Below are 23216 nucleotides of genomic sequence, written 5' to 3'. Positions count from 1 at the left end.
TATATATATATATATATATATATATATATATATGTATGTATTTTTTTTTTTTTACTACTACATATATATTGTTTGTTTTTTTTCTATAAAAGCTTATAAAATGTATAAATTTGTACAGGGCTTGAAATTGCCACCACTTTGGTCTCATCAGTGTTAATTTTGACAGCAAATTTTAATTTAGTTTTAGTATTAGTCTTTTGACTAAAATTCCATTTTAATTTTAGTCACATTTTAATCTTCTGAATCATTTTAGTTTTATTCCACTAAATTTTATAAGGTTTTAGTCGACCAAATCTACTCTACATTTAGTTGACTAAAATACAAAATAAAAAAACTAATTAAATTAAATAGTCTTATTAAAAATGTAGAATATAGCTTTTCCATTAAAGACAAAAAATTTATTCTGATAAGATATTTACCAAAATACATCCCTCAATCACATTCTCATCTCATTTTTAAGTCAATGAAAAGTCAGTATATTTTTTTTATAGTGGTCATCATCATCACTTGATATTTATTTATTTTCAACAGTAGAAACTTGTTCATCACAAAAATTATGCAGAAAATTTTGTCAACGAAATTAACTTTGGGTCGCTAAAGCGCTTGAAATATTGAGGAGTCAGGATACAGACCTGGTGCAGTGCAATCTGAGCTGCATCCAATGCTTTTTAATGCGCTCACCTAACCCCACCCCTAACCCTACCCCTCACAGTGACGTCACGCACTCCATTGTGTGCATTGTGTCTGACATTGCATCGCTGAGTGATGCAATCTCAGCTTGCATCATAAAGGCTGCATCCAGATACTATTGGAAATGTTATCTATGCGACCTCAGGATATATTTGAGAGCATCTGTGTGAGTGCATAAAATTGTTGCAGTGTGACCAGTTTTCACTGCAAAATCTTCACCGCATGCACGGATTAAGGACACATTCACGCAGGATGCATCTTTGCACCTGAAATGCGAAATGCAGCGCTCAGAAATAGTTTAAAACAGTTGTCATGTCAACTTGCTGCAGTAAACAAAGCCTGCAATGCTTGCCCCACCTTAAAGCTCTTCTGATTGTCTCACTGCTCAAGAACTAAACACAAATGATTGGTTAATATCAGCTGTCAATCACTCAGTCTATGCCTTCTGTCTTCATATGACTGGGAGCTATATCCGCAAAAAATATAAAAAGCTGAAGATGAGAATAAAAATACATTGACATTTTGTTTTAGAAACCACCTAAAGTTACAAATAAAGGCACATCTGATCAGTGATCATGTAGTGAATGTTAATCCACCATTTACACTTTTTGAAGAGTGGATATAAAAAAAAGTTCCATTGGGTTAAAGTCTGCTATGAAAAGGACTGTAAAGCCGATGTGACGATTAGTTTGCAGGTAACAGCGTTTGCCACATCTACACATTTTAAGCATAAGAGGTTCTGTTTAATCCTTGATTTAATTGACCCTTCGCTAAGCCACATCCAAAAACCGCCACCCACCAACCGTGGCTTAACAACCGTAGATAAGCACAGAGGCTTTGTCAAGCTTTCGAGCGAGGGAAACAAGTTTCCCTTTTCAAAACCAAAAACCCAAGGGAAAAAATGCCAGTGTGCATCAAGCTCTGTGAGGGGCGCTAGAGATGCGCGGATGGCGGTTACAGCCGCGGAATCCGCGGATCGGGCGGATGACGTGACGAAAAATACAATTTTAATTTAATTCGGGTGGGTGGTGGGCGGTTGTACTGTTTTTGTACACATAGCTGGCGCACCAACGAAAAAGCCTAGGACTGACTTCACAGAATGAGAGGTGGAATCGGATACACTAATTCTGGATGAAGTACAGAAGTATTCCTCTACAAACTTCCGTAAAGACGGATCAGCAGAGGAAAATCTACTTTCCTTTTAGGAGAAACAAGGCCAGTCATTCCCACGACTACAGCACCTTGCCAAGAGAATTCTATGCATTCCAGCAACAAGTGCTGCGAGCGAGCGCTCCTTCAGTGCAGCAGGGCGCATTGAGGCCAGGCGCTCTCGTCTGAATGTTGAAATGATGTGTCAAATTGCGTTTTCTATTAGGCTACAATAATAATAAAAAAAATTGTACTGTACAGTCCGTTTAATTTAGGCTATTTATGTATTTTTGTCCCTGTGCGCCAATTGGAGACGGAGTTCACTGCTGATATTCTGAGAGCTTTATAGGGGTGCTTCTCATTTCTTATTAGTGTATCCTCGTTTCCTTTCCTTGCTTTCTTTCATCGTCTTTCCACCCCTATATGATGCGAGTGAAGGAGGCAAGGAAAAGACTCAAGGACCGAGGAATTGAATCAAGTGAAACGACACGTCCTCGTATTGTTTAGTGTCACTTCAAAGCGTCAATTACTGCTGGATTTGACTTGCACGTTTGGATTAACTGCATGTCATTAAAGTCATTCTCTATTTTCTAATAATCAATAAAGAAACATTCATTTAATAATAAAAAGGAATAAGCCATTCAAATAAAGAGCTTAGTCAGCAGATGGCGGGCGGGTGCGGTTTTAAAATTTGGTCAAAAATGTTAGTGCGGATGGATGGCGGACGGATGATGAGTTTTGGGATGCGGTTGCGGATGAAATAATAGCCCATCCGCGCATCTCTAAGGGGCACGAAAGAAGCGGCGTTAACTTGGTTTTGTTTTGATATTCCTGACACATTTAGTGATAGACGAACGGCAGTAACTCACACACCTCTGACCCTAACAAGATCTAAACTGTTTATCCTACAAAAATTCAAAGCAGGTTATGTTCCACAGCTGTCTTTTTTTTCCGCTCCATATTATGAGCACTGCTCCTTTTAAGCCTTCGCCATAGTAGTCATATTAATAGAGAATAGGTCATGAGTTATTGATCCGGAAAATACAAATCTGCGAATCTGTTGCTAACTTTACTGAACTTCATATATACCATCTGTTTCAAGCTACGAATATTTGAAATTACAACTTATTCTCTAATCGGTGGCCTATTATATGGTGAACATACCCCTGTAATGCATACCGCAGTCCTTTTTTGTCTAGCTTTCTCGCATATCTCACCTGTTCGCCAAAAATGACTAATTATATCCCTGGGAATGTCTGACACCGGCGCATACACATTGTCAGACGTACCAGGCACGAAAGCTTGACAGGCATGGCAACAGTAACTAAGGAGGGCGGGGCTCAGCGAAGGGTCAATTGTTAGGATGCTGTCAGCCGTGCAAGTGGCAGCTATATGTAAAATGTAACCATTTGCACGTAACAGCGTTTGCCACATCTACACATTTTAAGCAAAAGAGGTTCTGTTTAATCCTTGATTTAATTGACCCTTTGCTAAGCCACATCCAAAAACCGCCACCCACCAAACGTGGCTTAACAACCGTAGATACGCACAGAGGCTCTGTCAAGCTTTCGAGCGACCAGTGTAGACCAGTGGTCACCAAACTTGTTCCTGGAGGGCCGGTGTCCTGCAGATTTTAGCTCCAACACTAATCAACCACACCTGAACAAGCTAATCAAGGTCTTACTGGGTGTACTTGAAACATGCAGGCAGGTGTGTTGAGGCAAGATGGAGCTAAACCCTGCAGGGACACCGGCCCTCCAGGACCAGGATTGGTGACCCCTGATGTAGACCATCGCAAAAGGGCTTGCATTCACTTAATTAATCAAATCATTATTGCAGCTCAAGAAATGACCGTTATTGCTATTAAGATGACGTATGCAAATATGTAAATAGTATCTGTGCAATATCGGACACCACCCGTAAGAGCGCAGCACAGTCATATTATTTATGTTTTTTTTTTTGTTTTTTTTGCTAGTTTTGATTAGTGTTGATTTCAAATACAATGTTTCTGTTCATAAAAATCTTGCAGTAACGGGGCTCATAAATGGTGGGTGTGACAAAATTTTAACTGGTGCTCCTTAAATTTTAAAGGTAGGAGCACCAGTGCTACCAAGCAAAATGGTTAATTTCAAGCCCTGAAAGTTTATACTGAACTGTAATGAAATATTAAACAAAAATTTTGGTCAGTCAACATTACTAAATTACTAATATTTGCTATAATGAGGGAAAACAGATGTGCTTGTGCATTGTTTAAAGGAAGCATCTCATGCTTTGAACAATATTTAATTCAACTGTCATGTTTTTTTGGTGCAGTTTGAAAATGACCCTCACCGTCAGGCAACACCTGGATCCCTTTCTTCTGCTGGTTGTTATTCTGTGCTGATGATGTCTTGTCACCGGGAAACTTGGGTCCATCTGCACTCGAGCTGCCTTTGCCTGAAGAGTTTAAGCTCTGAAACAACAGTAAAGGCCAGAAACATGAGATAAAATCAAAGCAATGGATGAAGCACTGGAAGATCTAAGCATCCTTATACCCCATCCTGCGATATAATGACATGTTATTTAAGCAATGTCTCTTTGAAATTGATAAAAAATCTAATTCAGGCAATACTAACTGATTTGCTTTCATCCGTGCTTAATGTCGGGTCCTTATAGTTGGGGCCAGGCAGGGCTGGGAAGTCTTCGTTGTGAATTGAAAAGTCCTGCGACTGTTCGTTCGATGGCTTTGTGACCATTCCAACTGCACACAAACACATTTTAACAAACCTTTGAGGGATATTGTCTGAAAATAAAAATAAAACCACTGACCTTGGCATGCATTCACAACATATCATCCATTCAAGTAGAAGCGTGCTTGTTCATAAAGACTAAGAGGGTTTCAGTTTCAGCTAACTAATGGAACTGTGTAAAATGAACTGGTACCATAGGGCGCCCTTCCAGCCAGTGGATTATGCAACGGTGTAGGGTTGCCATTTCCCTCCCTCCGACTTCTGTCTGCAAGTGCTGGGAATTCTGAGAGATCTATTCCTGTCACGTTTTCACTCCCATCTGCCAAAGATAATAGTAGAGTGAAACAAAAATGATATAAGAATAAACTACTTCCTCTTTCTAAAACACACTCGTGTTTCCTGTCATGAACATCACTCACCTGTCCCGTTGAAGATGTTATTGGATAAGGAGTTCATTCCAAACCCCTGGCTCCGGCCCATTCCAAATCCTGACATACTACAACGACACACATGAGGATTTGACCCTTTTGTTAAGATCAGTCTTGATTGGCCTTATCTTGGCCTAAGGTGAAAGTTAATTCAAATAGATAATATGTATTTAAGATAAGAAGTCACCCTTTTAATCAAAACCAGCTTTATTATGGCAATAAACAGATTCGTGTACTGAGATTCTAAAAGGATTCATGTGAGTTCATTTGCTTATAAAAACCCTGATACATCATGTTGGCCTGTCAATTGGGTAATACAAAAAGTATATAAACAGAGCTCGACAATAAGCAGGACTATGGAGTCAATCTAGGGCCATATATATTTGCAAAATAAAAAAAAGGTTTGCCAACAAAAATAAAGTAATAACCAACAAATAAATTAATTAATGCAAATCTCCAAAAATTGCAAAACGAAAATTAATTTGAGAAATAAAAAATCTTGTTGTTAACAAAAATAAAGAACTGCAAAGAGGAAATTTAGTTGAGAAATAAAAATGAAATTTGCAACAAAAAATAACTGAAAAAATAATCTGTGTACATATACACATACATACACACATACACACATACATACCATACCATTTTTATACCATACCATACCATACCATACAGGGCTTGACATTAACTTTTTTGATCACCAGCCACTGTGGCTAAGAGTTTTCCAATGTTACTAGCCACTTGCTATTTTGTTGTTTTGAAAATATATTTGCATACATTTGAAGTTGGCATGCTAAAATTACTGGATTTAAATTGTGTTATGTCCACATGCCTCCTTAACTTTTTTTCACATTTTTTTCACTTTTTAGGGCTCAACACTAAGAATTTACCCTTTTTTTTCTCAGGCCACACCAAATAATTATTTCATTGCCACAAATTTTAAAAGAAATGTGTCAAAACAAGCTAAATATAGCTGTATACATACAATTTTTATTCAACAAAAAAATCATTTGTTCATTAAAAAAAAAATATTCTCATTTAGGCTATCTAAAACTATACACAGTAGTTTAATCAGGCTAAAGGTCCCAGAATCTTTAGGTAACTATAGATAAATGGAGAGTAAATTTCCTTTTAAAAGCAATGTTATTGTAAAGGATGATAATTAAACCATATTAACAAAAATAACTGCAAGCAAAAGAAAGCAGGTGGAAAACATTCTGTGTCAATAATGAAAGAAGGATCACGTGCATGAGGTTAACAATAGGCTAATTAATAATCTGTTCAAAGAATGGTAAAAATGAAAGCAGCAACAGCTGCTGTTGAAAGCAGCAGTACTGTGGCTGCACAAGTACTCCAGTGCTCCAATCTATTTCAAAGAGAAACGATCGCACCAGTTGCGTTTCCAGGCACGGTTGTTGTGCACAAGGAAACGGGAGCTTTTAAGCACTTCAGCGCTTTACATCAGCTGTGCCTCGCTCACAACCTGAGAGACTTAGGATCGCCTGTGTCTCACCATGCGCCTGATCATCCTCTCATTAAGTATTCACCTGCTTTCTTTTGCTTGAGCGCACAATTATCAATCATGCTGCTTCTCAGTTCTAAGAGCACATTTGCACGCATATTGTCTAAAGCTAATCTTTAGGGATGAGGCAGCACTGGCAATTTAAATATGATTTTCAACCAGCCAAAATGGCTAGTGGGGGTGTCTGTCTAAACTGCCATAACCTAAATCTACCCGCATTTGGTGAGTGTTAATGTCATGCCCTGTATGTATATATTTATAAGTATATACATAAGTATATATGTTCTTTTTTGTTTGCAAATTTCATTTCTATTTCTCAAAATTTTATTTTCACTTTGCGATTTTTGGAGATTTGCATTTGTTTAATAACTTTTTTGCTCAATACTTTATTTTTGTTTGCAAAGCTTTCATTCATTTTGCAAGTATATAAGGCCCTAGATTGACTCCAGGACCCACTGGTCCAGGGCCAGTGAGAAAAGTTTTGGGCAAGCTGACAGAAGACTTGTACTGTCGGGTCAATGGCGTTTCAACGTGACTAAAATTTACACATTAAATTGATCAATCATGGCTGAGAATAAATTTAGGGGGAAAAATGTTTTAGTATGGTTTTCTTGAAATAAACTGCATCAACATAGATGACAAAAAATTGATAAAATGATTGATAAAATAATTGATTATTTTTTAAGAAAAATAAGGATTTTTATGGATCTTTATTTCATTATATTCTTTGGTTCCCTTAATACAGTACGGTAAAATGTTTAGCTATTAATAAAAAGACCAAAATAAACATGGAAAAAATTGCATGTTAATTTAAAACATATATACATATATATATATATATATATATATATATATATATATATAAAATATAAAATATATATATATATATATATTTTTTTTTTTTATTATTAATAATCATGATATTTATCATATGGATTTGTTAGTAAATTGGCTGGTAAATATCAACAGCCAAACCTTACTGTTTAGTCCTATCACAATAAAATACATTTTATTAATTCGTCAACAAAAGTTATTGAACGTAAAATATTCATATCTGCTATTAAGATGAGTTCATCAATCATCTTAAACTCTTAAAGTCATCACATTTTTTGAGCAGACTTTGCTTTTCTGGTGAGCATGTGGGGTTTATGAATAGATAAATATACAGGTTTGTGAACGGTATATCCACAGAGCGGAATATTGAGAGTGGAGAACAATTTATTTTAATTAAAGTTAAATGTTCATAAAATATTTTGGGAGCGTCTTTTTTATATTTAATATATGGTTTAAACTAGATGCTGGTATAAACATCATTTCCTACAATGCAGGATAGAATTGACGTTTTTAAAAATATATAATTATGGAAAAAATGACTGTATGAATAACCGAAAATACATTTGTTGACATTTAGTCCAAAAGGATTGAGTACATAACTCCCATTCCACCAAATGTCTTTTTGCTATAGAACATTAAGATTAAATTTTACTGTAAATATTGCTTCCACATGCCCATTCTTCTGTAAATAGTTTTGGTATAAATTATGTAAGATAATGCAAAGAGATATGTTTTTCTGTTACTGTCATGAAACTTAATAAAAATAAAAAATTTAATAAAAAAAGATATGGTTTGAGGGTGCTAGCACAATAAATCTTAGGTCTTGAAATATTTTGTTAATTTTCCTTGTATTGAGTGGAAAAGTATGGCAGGTCTGTAATGTAACTTTGAAGAACATATAGGTGGGAAAAAGCCCTCCCTTCCTTGTTACAATTCCAGCAACCTGTGTTTCTATATGACTGCCTGACCTTCTCTTGCAAGAGAATAAACTAAAACTTTAAATATAACTGGACATGTTTGTCTCTTAATCAGTGATGGAATTTTAAAATTGCCATCCCATAACTTAAGCTATTTTGATCTTTGACCGTGGAGTCTGCTGCTTGGTGTTGTAATGAAATGAATAGGCATCAGGGGCATTCCGTGTCCAGTGTGCAAGGTGATTCACTCCTTGCCGTGGCTACTGCTTATGGGGGAGACCGGGGGGACAGTGAGGTGCAGCAAAATCTTTTATGAGCTCATATTTTTTTTGCTGAAAACCCAAAATCAGATCAAAATACGGTGCATCTGTACTGAAAACATGTTTAATATTGAACATGAATAATTATATTTAGTTGGTTGTACATAATGTAACATGTAGAATTGATTTATCCTCATATCATAATTCGAAGATAATCTGATAGCCAGTCTAACACCGTGCCCCAACAATATGCGACAAGATTCCAGCAATAAGCAATTTGGCTGTCTAGACCAAATGCGATGCAACATGAGAGAAACATTTAAATACCGGCCACTGCACTCCCAAAGAAATAGGACAAGCTTTTAATCTAATTAATACATATTAAACGTTTAATGAAGTTTCACAAACTAATTTCGAAAGGAGCACGTGATATGATCGACTGCAGCTGGCCACTCATCTACACTCATTGGCAAGCCAATCGGATAAATAACCTAGCTAAGATCTACTCCCTTATCTTTTTTCCCGAAGAAACCCCCCATCCACCCATTCTCCTCCTTTCCTCTTTTGCCGAGGGGAGCTCTCGAGAACACCTGACCTCGTACTCCCCTCACATGCTTTATGGACCAGGCGGGAGCCCTGGGCTCAACTATCTCCGAGCTCAGGGTTCTCTCCCGGGACAGCATGCCAAACCTGCTAACAAGTTGTCAAACAGTATCTAAGTGTGAACTCTTGAAACATTATTAATAGGCTACTGAGTGACTGATGCTGTTGGCTTGTACTGTTTGTTGGTCACATGTCTGACTTTCGTTTTCAAACAGTCTGCTAGTTATTTTATTTTCAAGATCTGAGGTGAACTATCTGCTACTGCCTCAGTAGTATGGCAATAAATGTCACGTAAAATATTATGCAAACTCACATTGGTAGCATTTAACAATGAATAAAGCACATAATCTGTACCTGAGGTGATAATAGTTGTTTATGCTGCAGAAATAGATAAGGTTTCTAAAATAGAAATTTCACGTGTCGCATATGGTTAGGACGAAAACTACTTTTACATGGAAGGACACTGTTTTATTGCGTGCTGCGGCACCATGTGCTAGTTTTTAGTGCGCATAATTACAAAATAAAATAATAACAAACAAAAAAAAAATCCCAAATGTACGTCCAGACTTACCTGTTGATGGTGAATGGCTGGCGTGCTGGCTGCTGCTTGGGCATGCAGATAATGCTGGGAGAGCTGCGGTTTGGGCTGCCCAGGCCAGAACTGCCCATACTGTTGGTCCTGCCGCTCATACCCATGCCCTGCCCTACCTGCGAGCTCATCATGTTCCTGGTGTTCATGGGTAGGATCCCCCTGTTGAACATCATTAAGATTTGAATTTAAAGCTCGCCCAAGAATGAACATGTACTCACCATTGACTAAAAAAAAAAAAAAAAATCACAAAAATCACATAAAAATCACAAGGGTCACAAAAGCTTAACGACAAGAGTTCATAGAGATGTTGACTACAAGAATTCCATGACTTTTAAATAAATACTAATGACCTAATGATTCATGTAATATCTATGTGTACATGGTAGGGCTGCTCGATTATGGGAAAAATCATAATCACTATTATTTAGGTCATAATTGTAATCACGATTATTCAAAACGATTATCAGTTGAAGTCAAAATTATTAGCGCTCCTGAGATTATTATTTTTTTTTTAAACAACTATTTCCCAAATTATGTTTAACAAAGCAAGGAATTTTAACAGTATTTCCTCTAATATTTTTTCTTCTGTAGAAAGGCTTATTTGTTTTTATTTTGGCTAGAATAAAAGCAGGTTTAAATATTTTGAAACCCATTTTAAGGTCAATATTATTAGCCCCCTTAAGCAAAAAATATTTTTGATTGTCTGCAGAATGATTCTCTACTTGTATGTTTATTACACAAGTAAGGGTTAATATGAATAATCACTAAACACCGGGTTTTGACACCTATTTGACCATTAAATCGCTCACATTAAGATGACTTTAGATGTGTGCGCTCTGCTCGTCTTAGTGTGCGAATGATGAGACCGCATACTTCTGTGTGTGCGCGCTACACACACACAAAGCTACACACACACATAAGCATGCGGTCTTTCACGCTGCTAAGTTAATAATCGTTTATCTCGATTAATGGTTTTTCATAATCGTTAGAAGCTAAAATCGAAATCGGATTTTCGATTAATTGCACAGCCCTAGTACATGGTAAATAATAAGAAAAAAGCACATTCAAATTTACTATAAAACACAATAAATACATGACAATCTATGTAGTTTACAATACAAAACAAAATTTATTTGGTAACACCTATATAACAATAATGTGAAAGCATGTGACAAATATTATTATACGTTTATGTAAAGAAAAAAGGTTGTAACAACACACACTACCCGTAAGCATCACTTGTAAACAAAATCTTAGAATGACAGAAAATTAATGAAAACTAAATAACATGTAGAATTGCAATTCATTTCACAAAATGATAAATAATTAGTAAAAAACAAAAACACTTATCAATTTTAATCAAAAGTAAACACTAGAAAGAGGCTAAATTATTTAAGCAACAATAATTCAATTTATAGAATTCTCAATTATATTTATTTAATTCTTAATTATATACATTTAACTATTTATTTATGAGTTCAGATGCAAAATCCTCTAAACCCTTCAGACCTCCAGAGCATTTTCTATCAGGCTCCTATAACTAGGTTTAGACATTTCATTTTATAGATAATAAAAAAGTCATTAGCTAGTACATCAAATAACTTTTTTCAAAAATGTCACTAGACAACTTTTGCTTTTTTAACAAGGTGGATTTTTTTGGCATCAAAACCAGCTAAATTAACTTGTGCTTTTTTTTTTTTTTTTTTTGCAAAAACCACTTCTAAATCCACCTATTGGGACAAGAATTAGATGAAATTATTTTACCAAACATAAAACATTACACAAACCACCTAAAGTTGAAAATACATAAATCTGTCAAGTAAGTGGCTGTTCATTCCGCTGTGGTAACCCCCGATAAACCAGGGACTATATGGAAAATGAATGAATGAAATCTGTCAAGTAAGTGCATTAAACAATAACATTAAAATTGACATTACATCTTAACATTCTGTTGTCATTTCTGATATTTGGGATTTAGATTTAATATAGTGCAAAGTAAAAATTGTAAACTAAGCTTGTTAGATTCGAATGATGTAGTGTAAAAACATCAATATCTTTGCACTGTCCATTAATAAAAAGTAATACAATTTATTGAAGAAATATAATGTCAAAGTTGTAAGCATTATATTTATCTTTTTTAAAAATTGCTTACACTCTAAGAGTGCTTTCACACCTACACTTTTGCTTCGGAACCTGTCTCGTTTGCCCAGTTAGTGTGGTTCGTTTGGCATATGTTAAACCCCCAATCGCTCTCAGATTCGCGCCAAATCAATCGCTCCGAGATCGCTTGAATGAGGTGGTCTCGGAGCGATTGAAACAAACTCTGGAGCGGATCGATTGCAGTAAGAAAGCAATCTGATCCGAGCGCGGTTATATCACTGTGTTTTATGGATATGTAATAGGCAAACGGCTATATGAACAGAAAATTATGAGTAGGGCGGGAAGTTTTGCAAGTCTCCAGATGCCCGCAAATGAATGATAATCTCCCGGTAATCTCGTGTCTCCCTCTCGGTCCTCAAAAAGGCTACGTCGTGCACCCTTCTCACCCTCTCCTCACTCTTTACACACGTCGCGCGCACCTTGTCAAACACCACCAAACCACCACCTCTCCTGACAGCTGAGCGGGACTGCAAAATAAACCCTGACACTCTGACCAATGTGAGGAGAGTTTACTCTCACATGACTTGTTTTAGCTCTTTTGGTCCGATTAGAAACTTTGCAGTGTGAAAGCGAACCGCACCAAGAGCAAAGAGCAACAATGTAACATTTGTAATCTCTATTTCGGAACAACTGAATCGATTCACAGGTGTGAAAGCACCCTCAGACACTTTTAAAAGCTGTCATTCATTCATTTCTTCTCACAATACTCAAGGTCTTGGTCTCTTTTTTGTCTCTTGTTTATCCTCATAGCATCCATGTGGGATAAAAGAACAGCATCTTAACTTTGTCTTTCGTGAAATGGAGTTGCCGTTTTAAGTAATGAATAGTAAATCGGACTCATTTAAAGTAGCTTGACTGTGCAAAAAAAAAAAAACATGCATGTTACATAAGGGTGTCACGATCCTCCAAATCCTCGATTCGATTACATTTTCGATTCTAAAGGCACGATTCGATTCGATTTTCGATTATGAATAATTAATTAATTAATGACCAATCATCATTTAATCATTTGTAGCCTACCGTTTAAACTACCTGACCTGCATGGTCTTTGTTTTACCCATAAACAAATCATACAGTAAATGAATAAAGGCAAGATACACACATAATTACCACTCGTCAATCACTTTTTCTGCGGGACTCGTGAATAGGCAGTGATCTGTGTCGTTATAATGGCGTCGGTAAAAAAGACGCACAACCAACAGGAACCAGCCAACAGTATCTGAGGTGTTCGCTAAAATGACTAAGTACAAGTGAGTGAAAGATTGAAGCAGTCCTCTGACTGCCTGGACCTGCTGTCTCGAGCGCATGGCTGTGTGTGCGTCTGTGTCTGTGTGGTCACGTGATGTGCATTTTCAGAGGTAGAGAGAAAGGAGGGCTGCTCAGAAATGCTACACGCCACTGTGGATGTCAAATCGTTGTCGTTCTAAAATGCCATTTAAAACCAAAGACAGTGTAAACAGGGCCTGAGTGTGTACTTTTCGCGAGCGGATTTGCAATGGGGGCGGGCGGAGGATCGCGATGCCGGTGTTGTCTATCGGACGAACCGTACGTAATACGTACACAGCAGAGCTTGCAAAACTGTGGGTTTTTTTGTCGACAACACGAACGTTGTCAACATAACTCCCTGGAAATCCAAAATGCTTAAACACCGGCGATTTCATTGAAAGAGGAGAGGGTTTAAGTTTTCTCGACGGGTCTCCTGCTTCTGCAGTTTAACAAGCACTTCAACAAGCCTGTTTTTTTTCCCGCTTGGCAAGCCAAGCTGACATGGGGGGGTGTGGGAGCATCGACGATTCTATTTTTTGATTCGATAATCGAATTTGAGCATAAATTTTGATCGATTTCGATTAAAAATCGAAATCGTGACACCCCTAATGTTACAGTTTTAAGGTAAAGGAAGTTTTCATTTGCCATTCACTGACAATCAGAGAGGCTCATGTTGTTCATCAAACTCCATCTTTTAATATTTAAAGCGGAAGCCGGCGTATCAGCAAACCATAACACTGAAAACATACGACTCGATTAGCACCTTCTGATTCTTGGGATTTTGGGACAAAAAAATCTGCTTTTGCTGTCAAAGTCAAGTGCTGTTTAGAAGCTTTTGCCAACAAACTGTTATTTCTGAATGGGTAGATGTTGGGATTTAGATGAATTGAAGCAAACATATTTGTTGCATATGTCATCAGCTCATTTTTGGCAGAAGTGGCGTTCAGCAGCTTTTACATCTGAACTCTTCATTATATTTATATAATTATAACAATAATAATTTATTTTCTGAAAATAAATGTTTCACACTTGGCACAACAATGCAAAGCATTATGGCTACTCAATTCATACAAGCAAATTTAATTAATTAAATAACTGAATTTCCGTTGAATGCAAACATTAACTATTGTTTTCAAAATTTAACCAATATAATCAATTGAAATATAATCAAGCATACAGATATCTTTAACAAATATCCATGAGTCCTATATGAGTTTCTTTCTAATGTTAAACACAAGAGACGGTATATTTATAGCATTGAAAACCAAAAGCCACTGACATCCATAATAGGGAAAAAAAGTGGCAGTTTAGAACAAAAACTTCTACTTTTGTGTTCAACAGAAAGAAAGAACCTCAAACCAGTTTGGAACAAGTGGAGAGTGAGCAAATGATGACAGAATGGTCATTTTTTAAATATCAGGTCATTCCACACAATATAATTCATGTAGAAGAGATTGTTTACCTGTTCGGCGAAGGTGGTGTTGTGTGGAGGGACATTGTTGGGACGCCTGTCGTTGGGGTGCTATGGCTCGGTAACTGAGTGCCTTGTGTTAAACTCCGGTTCAATTGAGGGTTGTTGTTGCTCATGCCCCTTATTGAGAATCCTAGTGCACCTACAAATTGAAATAAACGCTGATTACATGCCAATTACAAACAGAGTGATTTACATTTTTATGAACTGAATAATAGCTCAGGCGTGATGTCATTTGGATCACAGACAAGTACTCACTTTGAGGACCGTACAAACTTGCACCAAGCTGTGACAATTGACCTGACGATGACGGCGAGGGAGACGGCAGCATCTGAAAACGAGATAAGTCAAATTAAAGAGTTAAAATTAAAATAAATGTATTGTAAAGCTTTATATATTCTATATATTTGTATATTCTAATGTTTACATGCTGCTAAAAAAATTAAAAACTGATGCATTTTTTTACAGAACTCTTTTAAGATTCAGATAAAAAACAAACCAGTATTTACTTTAAATAACTTTTGTAACAATCTAAATACTTTAACTGTCACTTGTGATAAATATAAAGCAACTTTGCTGAATAAAATAATTAACTGGGTCAGTTAAAATTAAATCATTTACTCTTAATTATTTGAGAGCAAAACAAGATATGATTGTGACCAGCTTAGTGTTCATTTAATTTTTAAATGCATTTCTCTCTATTTAACTTGCTGACAAACAAAATAAGATTTTTAGTGCTAATACAAGATTAAAAACTAATAATTATATGGACAATTAGATGTTTATTTGATGCTTTTACTGTGTATTTTATCACTGTATGCTGCATTTAGAAAAATCTGAAATAAAATGTCACAATTTGCCATTTGGTTCTCATAAAACAGCTAAAGTTCAGTGTTTTCAGAAAACAAAATGCCATTTGTACCATCAACATGCATAATTATGCCATCATTTGTCTCTACCGCCATTCATTATTGACATGCTCCAACAGCAATGACAAGTCATCTTTATGTAAAAGTCCAACTTCAAAAATGTGGAAAGATTACTTTAAGCTAGTTTTCATGAGTGTTCAAACACAATCATTGTGACATTCAGTATAGTCTCGTTTCAGTATGCATTAGCAGTTCTGAGTGATTTCTGTTTATGATCATAGTGAGTGACAAAATAAGTACACATTAGGTCAAAAATGACTAATAAGATTTTGTTTGTGCTAAAAATAAAAACAATAATTGTAAATATATTTTCGGTAGTAGGTTTAAAGAAGATGTTGGCATGCAAATGCAATTCTAACAATGTAACATTTTTCATATTATCAGATCTGGAAAAAAAATGCATTTTGGATTGAACTGCACAATATATCATGTCAGCATCGATATCGCAATGTGATCATTCCCAATGTTAAGTCTGGATTATAATTTACCATTTCGCAAGTATTTTTTTGAGGCCTGTGATTGTGTAAGGGTTTTAAAAGCATTCAGGCCCAAGAAATTGTAACAAATTAGTAACTATTTAATTGTTTAAAAACAAAGACTGTGCAGTACTATTTTACATTTGATTAATCAATTACTGTATACCAGAATTGAGTTTGACTTGTCAGAAAACAATCAAATGCTGTTTATTTAATTGGTATCTTTTTCTTAATTGAATTCATCTAGGCTTGTAGATATTTTATACATATACACTTCCTTTTTTTCTGCTACATTCATTCTTCCATGGGGGGAGCCACAGCAAAATGCATCCTGCCACAGCTACATTACAGCTTATCATTCAAAACATTCATTCATTGTTGTTGTTGTTGTTGTTTTTAATAGCGTGTTATTATTGCACCAAAATGTATTAAAAAGTAAGTGAATTATAACAGCGCAAACTTTTCTGTAACCATAGCAGTGCGGTGCGTTATTTGTTAAACCCTTTGCTGACTGACTGACCAGTGCGGGATGCGTAAAGCCAGCAAACACTGCGTAGCTTTTAGTTAAGATGAACACAGTTTTCATAATTAAACTTTATTTATAGATAAAGGTCTGTGGTTCTGCATGCAATGACTTTATCTTGCTGGAGTTTATAGCCGATTTACTTTACTTCAGGACACATTAATGCTGCTCTGTTAGAAATTAGATTAATAAATTAATGATTAAATTAATTAATAAGAAATTAATAAATATTCCTAGCAAATCTAATAAATGTTGGGAGACATACTAAATGGGAGCACTAAATTGCATTTCAGCAGCTTTTTATTTGAGAGTTCGCAAGAAGATCTGCGCTTGAGCAGCATATATTTAAGGGGGTGTGTAAGAAGTTTTGTGAACAAGCAGAGGAAATCGGCGCGCAAGCAAAGGGATTTGAATGCTCGTATTGCATACGATCTCGACTTTTAATACTGCGCTCACGACATTTCTCCTTTTGTCATTGAAATAATGCCATGGGTAGTTAGCAGATTTGTGTAAAAAGTCTGCCGCCACAGCTGGAAGAAATCCTAGAGGAAACACTGACTCCCTTACAGAATCATTTTAATTAATCTAAAATGATTAATTTGTATTCATATCGCAATAAAGAGAGAGAATTTTGAGTTCATTGCCATTTCAGCTTCTTTGGCTATGTCATGGCTAAAAAAACAGATCAAGTTTACCAGATTTTCTATAATTATAAAAATATTCTAACAATTAAATGTCACCAACAGAAATAAATAATACAAAAGGTCATATTTCATTATATATCGCACTATGTTAGTTTTGTTTAATATTGCGCAGTCCTTATTATGAAAAAACTAACCAAAGAGTTAAAAGATCTAAAAAAATATTGATTTATAAACATGTTTTATACTTTAAATGATGGAAATGAACACGTGTTATGAACGAGGCCAAAAACAGTATGCAAGTTTACAGGTTACAACATTGAAACTCTGTGAATTAAAATGCACAAACAAACAAAAAACTATATAAATATAAATATATATATATATACATATATATATATATATATATATATATATATATATACACATACATATATATATATATATATATATATATATATATATATATATATATATATATATATATATATATATATATATATATATATAAAATCAAAAAGATAAGAGTGGTCTCTTCGTTGAACAAAAAATAAAAATAAAAATAATTTTATTTAAAATTTTTGCTTTTAAAAAGGATAAAAACAACATCCTGGATGTAGCATCTCCCTATTATGAATGTGATAGGTGTGAAATTGCCACGTGTGTGACTTTGGTAAATCAAATGAAATAGTTTAAAAACATTGATGGAGGTTTTTTTTTACAGAACACTCAAAAGCTTATTTTGGGTGCTTGCTCAAACTACTTGTTTAAAATGTCCCGAAACAAAAACTCTTGAGTTTTATGGGAAAAACGTAATTGCTTTATGTTAAATCAACTTAAATTGTTTGCGTTAATCTATTTGCGTTTAATAAATTGTGTGGAACCCTGCAATTTTTACAGTGTACTAAAAAATTAGGAAGGTTTTCACTATTTTGGTTTATGGCAAGGCTGGCGTTTGCATGGAATTGCTAGAAGGCTTTCATTCAACATAAACAGACATAATTCACAACTAATGACAAACTGTTCTTACGTCTTTCTCCGATCGATGCTGGAACATAGATGCCTGGTTATAGTACATGCTCTCATCAGGGTAGTCACTTTCGACCCCATCAAACTTCTTTCTCGTTGCACCGAACATTCCGTTTGTCACCTACAGAAGAAGAAGACATGGTTAAAAACAAGATATCTTCATTCCTGAGAATCTACTTTTAAACCAAAATCATAGCAAGTTATCTTTGCTCACATCAGCTGAACATCAAAAACAAGTTCTTCTACACAGCAACACTGAGAACTAGTAATAAATAATGAATTACCACTGCAGAACAAGACCCAAGGCTATATAAGCCGCTTTAAAGTGCATTAAGAAAAAAAGTACAGGGTCTTTTGTCAAACAAAGTCTTGCATTAAGGATGTCCACGATAAAACTTTGCTATAATTTCGCGAACAGCATCATGCTATGAGTGGATACTGTTGTTATGGCGGTGCGTTGTTGAATTAATAATGTTTTCATCTATTCAAAACAAAGCAGATACTTGTCGCGTGGTTGGAAAACAAACAAATGTCGCTCTCTAAACTGACACCTGACAACAAGCACAAAATCAGCTTAATACACCAGCTAAATCCATGAAGAAACAGCAATTACTAGCCAGACATTTCAGCACTCGCAATTCTAAATATCGTAACTTTTTAAATAACATTAAAGCTCGTTTCTGAATGATAAGTCGTTACGAGCCCAATTCCAGTGAGAAAGGAATAAAATAATGAATGGCATGAAGCGAAATGTTCTAATTCATACAGGCTAGTTAGCTTTGACGTTAGCGGTTTAGCTGCTAACGTTAACTATAAATAAGACATTTAGGCTTAACTAAACATTCCAATCAAAACCTAAACATACTGAAATTGTTAGCCCAGATTAGACCGGATGTTTTAGCTTTATAACAGCGGTCGAGACATGCACAGCACAGGTATCTATCTGTTTAAATGGTTTAGGCCTCAGTATCGGCTGTCTGTTTTTGTTAGCGCTAGTCGGCTAACTCTGGCCTCAGAACAAAAACAGAAACCAGTAAAGCCGTGCAAGCGTGTCAATGCATTCACTCAGCACCTAAATATCTGCTTGGAAATACGCACAAAGCTGCAAACGTTCATTTGGCCCTGTATGTGCGATGCGAACCCTGCCGTGCAATGTATTTTTTGGTGAAAAAGGAATTGACTAACCGCATTAATTTACCCTCTCCTCGCAGATCCAAGATGGCTGTGTATCCTACAAGCGAGAATGCTGGGGAATAGCCTTTACCCTCTGACCCCTTGACCTGCGGTTTATTTCATTCTAGACTAAAAATTTGTGTTGCAAATACTACAGGACACTTTTGAGATGTGCATTATGCTATAATGGATTGAAAGTGTTACATTGTAGCCACTCTTTTTATAGCACAAACACAGCCTAGCTGGTATATAGTTTTATTTTATCTTAGTTGATATGCTGTAATATGATATTTTATATCATTTTTGTACTATATTATTCAACAAACCTTGCTTAGAATACAGAATAGTTTACAGTCTCTTACATAATATTTATAATATAGCATATTTAGTTCATAATCTGTCCATCTGAATTGTAGGCTACTGCACAGTGGTGGTAGGCCTATAATAAAATATTTAAAGTCTCATTCACACCAAAGAGTGTATAAAATAATGATTCAGACCAAAATTTGTTAAAAGTATAAAAGACTAGGAGAGCTTATCTATCCCAACTACAATGACGCATGATGCAGAACGATATAAAAATCAGTTTAGTTTATTTTTTATCAAATAAAACTTTGTCGAGCAATCTGAATCCATCCTGCTTTAACAAGCACAAACAATCCAGATGAAGTCCTTATTTTTATTAAACAAAAAGATATTGTGTGTTGGTGGGTGCTAATGTAATATTGTTGTTGCTATCATTCTTTTTGGTGTAAACGGGCCTTTACCATAGCAGTTGCATATAATATGTCTGATATAAATATATATCAGCCATATAGGCTGATATTTTATTACATGAAGTGTTTTTATTGAACTAATTTTAAGCTATTTTATTTTACTAATAAAATTTACTAATAAATTCAAAGCTGTTGATGTGCAGCATAAGCTTTTGTGTTAGCGATTTGATGCTAAATGCATTAAAAACCTTTCTATCTATGTATGCTTCTGCCATATATGCCTTTATAAAACTAGCCGAGTTTATGCAGCAACTTACAACTACTTATCTATAGCTATAGTGCTTTCATGACGCATCATCAGTCAGCCATTTTGGTCACACAAAATGTAAACAATGCCACTGAACCAAATGAAACTTGCATATTTTGCTGACTGTTGCTACTGAAAATGATAAACAGTTGTCATGTTTTGAGCTGTGCTAATCAGGTGAACTGTGGAAAAAGACATTTAGAGTACTATAGAATGCCAAAATGTATAACAAATCAAGCAGAAGAAAAAAATAAACTGTCTGGGGAACAAAAAAAGTTAATAAATAGTGTCAATTATTAGACTAATATCTTAAATAGTGCTCTTCATGCCTATATTTACAACCTATTAAATCCAGTTTGTCAAATTATGATAATTTCTTGCTTCTAAGTCCCTATTTAACAGCTTCCACAGATCTCTTTCTGCATTTTAGACAACACAAACAGGCAGATCATATTCAATACTACATACAATCCATGCTGTTGTTTACATCCGAGTATAGTCAGTGGCTGTATATAACTAACCAAAACTGGTTGTAAGTTCAAACCCTCTATTGTTTAAAGAAAGATTAACAGTACATACATTATATGAAGTAAATTTACCTGAATCGTTTGATTTTAACTGTTCATGGGTGGAGTTGGTATATGAACGTGATCCCTCTCGTGTAAATTTCAGTGATCAGGTCTGTGCTGAGACTGTAAATCTGACTGTTAAGTGATGAGTCAAGCAAAACCTGACTCTGTTTCAAAACTCTTACATTGTATATTTCACATCTGCAGCCAAGCACAGGGTAAAATAATATAGTAACATCCTTTTTATGTCTAATAATGGCTAAAAGTGAAATGGCTTTTGTATACATAAATAAATCTTCTAATCTTGATTTGTTCTTGTCAACCACTTGAACACCTCATAGAATAAACGATTTAATAGCCTTTGGAGGTTTCAAAGTTTACATCATTAGACTTGATCGTTTAACTGACTTGATCCCATTTGTCACAATCAGTCTGTTTTCTACATTGTGAAGAGGTACTCAGGCCTTTAGGGTTGCACTCAAGGGTTCTCAATAGTCTGAATTACTAGAAGCCTCTCTGATAGTCCACTAAGTAGCTCAGACATGAATTATGTGAAGGATGACTTGTGAGTGCAATATTATCCAGTGTTGCATTTACTCATCCAAGTGATTTACTGCTTAAGGATAAGAGAGCATTATTCAATTTTGACAGGGAGCTAAATTTTATATAAAGTAGTCCTCAAAATGTTCTTAAACATATAAAAATATATAAAAAATATATATATAAAAAAATATATAAAATTTTTTTTTTGACAGATCATCATCTAACACATTTAAAGAAAAAAGTGTGCTATTATTATTGTCTATTGTTGTTTTTTATTCATATATTATTATTAATAAGGATAATAAATTGCACTCACGTGAAACATTACACTTTTAATAACACATATTGACATAAAACTTAAAAAAAATTCAGTATCTGGTCAATGTGAAAAAAAGTCTATTATTTATCATACTTTTTTTTTTTTTGATGATGATGATGATTGAAATAACAGACTATCAAACTACCCACCAGGCTACAACATAAATTCAGATTGACGTCATGCTCTACCATCACAGGGACGTTGCATTTGGAAATGAAAATCGGGTTGATGTCAGAACCTGACATCTAACCTAAAATCAACCAAATATCAATGTCTAACGATGTTTCAGCTTGATATCAGATGATGGTTGCCTTACCTAATATAAAAATGTCAGTATGTTGATGTCAGAAGTTGGTTTAAGATGTTGACTCAACGTCGGATTTTGGTCACTTTCCAACACAACCTAAAATCAACTTAATATCAACGTCATTTGACGTCGTTATTGGATGTCAAAAAAACATTGTCCTTAGACACTGCTAGACATTGAATTTTGGTCCTCTGACGTCACACCTAATAAATCTTTCTTTTTATTAATATCAGTGTATGTGGTTCAGTGAAAAAAAAATAAGTCTGCAAAATTGTTGCAAACACTTTATATGTGTTGAATTTAATCAAACAAATAACATTTTGTAATGTTCAACTTAATTTGTTTGTTTAAATTCAGCCTAAATCAATTGTTTACAACCCCCTAACTTAAAAAAAATGTAGAAAATCCAAGGAATCATCTTTAAATATTTTTTTTATCAATGGAGGCCTAACGTTTTATCAAGACATTAACACACACACAAAAAAAACACTGTAAAAAAACATGAGTTCCACACGACTCCTTTGTGTTGTACCAAAACAAATCAATTAGGTTAACTTAATCATTTTTACAACTTTAAGTGGATTGAACATAAAACAATTAAGGTATCTCCACAAACTGGGTTGTATCAACTCATTTTCAAATATAATTTGAACAAGCAGCAAAAGTCTTTTTTGGAGTAAATTACATTTGCTGTTTGTTTAAACTACTTATTTATAATGAGCTGAAACAACACAATTCTTGAGGTTTTGGGGGGACAACTTAATAGTTTTATGTTCAATCCACTTAAATTTGAAAAACTAATAAGCTAATTAATCCCTTTATGTTGTCCCAACAAAAATCAACTGTGTGGATCCGAACATTTTTTACCGTGCATAAATACATAAACAAATCAAACATACATATATACTATGTTAAATGAAGACAAGAACACAACTATAGAAGAAATGTTTTTATTATTATTCAATTGAAAGACCCAGACAAAGAAAAAAAAACATGCTTTTGTGATAGCCCAAAACTACTTTAAATAAAATATAGACACAATATTTGGTACTCTGTATATATTTTT

At 34.8% G+C, this 23216-nt stretch overlaps 1 protein-coding gene across 7 annotated transcripts in view; it reads right to left on the bottom strand.

The window, feature by feature from the left end:
• Positions 1–19444, bottom strand: part of cnot2 (CCR4-NOT transcription complex, subunit 2) — a 35045-nt gene extending 15601 nt beyond the window's left edge. Inside the window, exons 1-9 of one of the 7 annotated variants that reach the window (XM_073941640.1) lie at positions 18431–19444; positions 18218–18337; positions 14877–14949; positions 14610–14760; positions 9701–9880; positions 4988–5064; positions 4762–4887; positions 4455–4579; positions 4171–4291 (exon numbers count right to left, since the gene is read on the bottom strand). In XM_073941640.1, coding sequence (XP_073797741.1) covers positions 4171–4291; positions 4455–4579; positions 4762–4887; positions 4988–5064; positions 9701–9880; positions 14610–14760; positions 14877–14949; positions 18218–18325 — 961 coding nt within the window. In that variant the 5' untranslated portion in view covers positions 18326–18337; positions 18431–19444. The remainder of the gene's footprint in view (positions 1–4170; positions 4292–4454; positions 4580–4761; positions 4888–4987; positions 5065–9700; positions 9881–14609; positions 14761–14876; positions 14950–18217; positions 18338–18430) is intronic. The other 6 variants (XM_068217296.2, XM_073941642.1, XM_005163111.6 and 3 more) reach the window with 6 other exon arrangements.
• Between the last annotated feature and the right edge of the window lie 3772 nt (positions 19445–23216).

This window comes from Danio rerio, chromosome 25 (assembly GCF_049306965.1).
Source record: "Danio rerio strain Tuebingen ecotype United States chromosome 25, GRCz12tu, whole genome shotgun sequence".
NCBI lineage: Eukaryota > Metazoa > Chordata > Actinopteri > Cypriniformes > Danionidae > Danio > Danio rerio.
This window is presented reverse-complemented; position numbering and strand designations above follow the sequence as displayed.